General features: G+C 38.1%; 1 protein-coding gene across 1 annotated transcript; it reads right to left on the reverse strand.

Annotated features, from left to right (window-relative positions):
• Positions 1-787: 787 nt before the first annotated feature.
• LOC103083589 (probable ATP-dependent RNA helicase DDX47) lies at positions 788-2,491 on the reverse strand (the record flags this gene model as incomplete). The annotated part of the gene is made up of 4 exons (XM_007456479.1): positions 788-925; positions 1,478-1,624; positions 2,178-2,294; positions 2,420-2,491. Coding segments are annotated over 4 exons (474 nt in total), but the record flags the coding sequence as incomplete, so codon positions are not given.
• Positions 2,492-3,058: the final 567 nt, after the last annotated feature.

Genomic DNA, 3,058 nt, shown 5'->3' on the forward strand with positions numbered 1-3,058 from the left:
GCCTGCGCGTCCGGAGCCTGTGCTCCGCAGCGGGGGAGGCCACAGCAGTGAGAGGCCCGCGTAACACACACACAAAAAAGAAATACACTTTGGATACAATGGAATAGTATTCGGCCATAAAAAAAGAATGACATCTTTCTATTTGTGACAACATGGATAGACCTTGAGGGTATTCAGCTAAGTGAAATAAGTTAGACAGAGACAAATACTGAGATCTCACTTATATGTGGAATCTAAAACAAAAACAAAAACAAAAAAAAAACTGAGCTCACAGATACAGAGAACAGATTTGGTGGTTGCCAGAGGCAGGGATGGGTGTGTGTAAAATGGGTGAAGGGGGCAAAGGGTACAAATTTCAGTTATAAAATAAATAAGTCACGGGGATGTAATGTACAACATGCTGACTAGAGTTAATAATACTGTACTGCATATTTAAAAGTTGCTAAGGGAAAATGCTAAGGGAAAATTCTCATCATAAGAAAAGAAATGCGTAATTATGAATGGTGACAGATGTTAACTAGACTTACTATGACCAATCTGCAATATATACGAATATTAAATCATTACATTTTACACCTGAAACTAATATAATGTTATATATCAATTACATCTCAATTTTTAAAAAAAGAAAAGAAAAGGAGGAAGAAGGAGGTGGGTGAGAGAGAGAGAAAGAGGAAGGAAGGGAGGGAGGGAAAGAAAGGACAGGAAAGGAAAGAAAGGGAAGAGAAGGGGAAAAGAAAAGAAAAACACTTTGGGGCTAGAAAGTCAGGTCAGCAACAGGACTCACCTTGGAATGGGTAGGAATGTCAAAGTTAACAACTACATCCACATGAGGTATGTCCAAACCACGGCTTGCAACATCAGTTGCCAAAAGAATGGAACGAGCTTTTGCCTTAAATTTATTAAGGGATCCTAGGCGCTTGCTCTGAGATGATGAAAAGAAGAAATGGAAAGAATTTTAATCTTGAAAAACTTGGAATCCAAGACACACAAACTAGACATACTAAATAAATACAAGAACCAAGAGAGAAATTTTTAAAAGGATGTTTCCCCCTTAGTCTGAACTAGGCTTCACAGGTCAAAAGGAAACATGGAAGCAATAAAAAGATATTTAAGACTAAAGCTAGAAAATACTAACATGAAACAGAGTTTGTTAAACATGACAGAAAGATAATTGAGAAATAATTTACTGAAAGTCTTTAGAGACGAGAGTCACTATTACCATGAGGGCGGAATAAATCAACTCAATAGCTTCCATCCCAGACAACTACCTGTGGAATATTCTAATTTAAGCCTCTTGCTGTCCTGCAAGGAGGAAGTAGCATCCAAACCAACACTTTAATGCCCATAAAGTCAGGACAACTATGGGCAGATGCATTAATGTCATGTGTTGCTATTGCAGAAATCTCCTGCTACAAGATTTAGCTATCTCATGCCCCCAGTTCACCACTAATGACTCCAAAGAATAGTTAGTTACCTGACTCATCTGTCCATGGAGGGGAATGGCAGTGAATCCAAGATTTCGCAGTAGCAAAGCTGTCCTCTGAGTATTGTTACAGGTGCTGCAGAATATCATAAAGGAGTTTCCAGCCAATTCATTTAGAATATAAACCAGGTAGGTATCCTAAGTCACAAAGCCAAAATAATATATGTAACTGAACCTGGAAGAAGGTTGGCGTCCTGGGCATATAAATTATGTAAAAGACTAAGCCCATAGCTGCTTCTCAGTTATCCAGACCCCCAGCCGCCAGCTTTGCACTCCTTAACTGGCATTATCACTATCATCTCTGTGAACCATGAGTTTCACACACAGCCTGAAGCCAAGCACAAGGAGATGGGTACTCAGCAAGCACACAAAGCCCTGACATCAAAGCACAAAACTAGGGTCCTTTGTCCATAAAAAAGCCACATAATAAGCAGGCAAAAGAAAAACTACCTCAAGGATGGGGTTAGGAAGGGATTGTATCATGACTTCATTACTGTGGTTTAATAATTTGTGAATTCCTGGAATGTCTGACTTTATCAGTGATAAATATAAGCACGCATGAGCTCTAAAACAAACAGAAAGGACTCCAATCTGTAGCACAGCTCTTAGCTAATTAAGAGTTGACACATTTTCAGATGTCTTGGTGAAGAACGAGAGGGACGGGCAGGAATGATCAAAGCAAACCCTTTACCTTGAACTTAGAAGGAATAAAAAGATAATATTGCTGTAACTTTTCAACCGTCTGGTATTTAGAGGAAACGGCACATTTCACAGGATTCTTCAGCGCTGCTCGCTGAAGTTTTTGCACCTGAAGAAAGAAAACCTAGACTAGTACACTGATTCCTAAATACTCTATCTTTATTATTGTCACTGTGACTGTTTCTATTTATCAATTCTTATAAAGAAGAAAAGAGAAGTCCTAGAAAAGTTCACCTTCTTGGTCATCGTAGCAGAGAAGAGAAATGTTTTCCGATCTCGGGGAATCACTTTCAGGATCTTGTCAACCTAAAAGGCAGAAAGAGCAATGGTACCAACATAACATTTAGCCTGGACGCCTGCAAATGCTGCTTGTGAAGGAGATGAGGGGTAACAAACTAAATACATCACTGTGGGGATTTGGGGACTCAAAACTTTGATTCAGTTCAGCTAAAACTGACTATTTACTATTTGATACCATAGCAGATGCTACCAAAAAATAATGCCAGTCAGAGAAAAGCACAGTTTAAATCAGCAGAGTAGAGCTAATCTAAGAGAAAAGTAAAGAATAAGCATTAATCAACTAAATAAGCTATGATGAATGGGTCATCAAAGAAAAGATGGAAGAGGCTGAAATCAAATGAAATGGAAAAAGAAAATCTGGTTTTGGTATTTCTCACCTCTGAAATCAAAGTCAGTCTATATGTATGTATGTATATATATGTTTGCCCAACTGTCTTTTTTAATTGAAGTATAGCTGATTTACAGCAAAGTGATTCAGTTACACATACATACATATTTACACTTTTTCAGATTCTTTTCCATTATAGGTTATTACAAGATATTGAATATAGTTCCCTGTGCTCTACAGTAGGT

Source organism: Lipotes vexillifer, unplaced genomic scaffold (genome assembly GCF_000442215.2).
Source record: "Lipotes vexillifer unplaced genomic scaffold, Lipotes_vexillifer_v1.1 C27129477, whole genome shotgun sequence".
Taxonomy (NCBI): domain Eukaryota; kingdom Metazoa; phylum Chordata; class Mammalia; order Artiodactyla; family Lipotidae; genus Lipotes; species Lipotes vexillifer.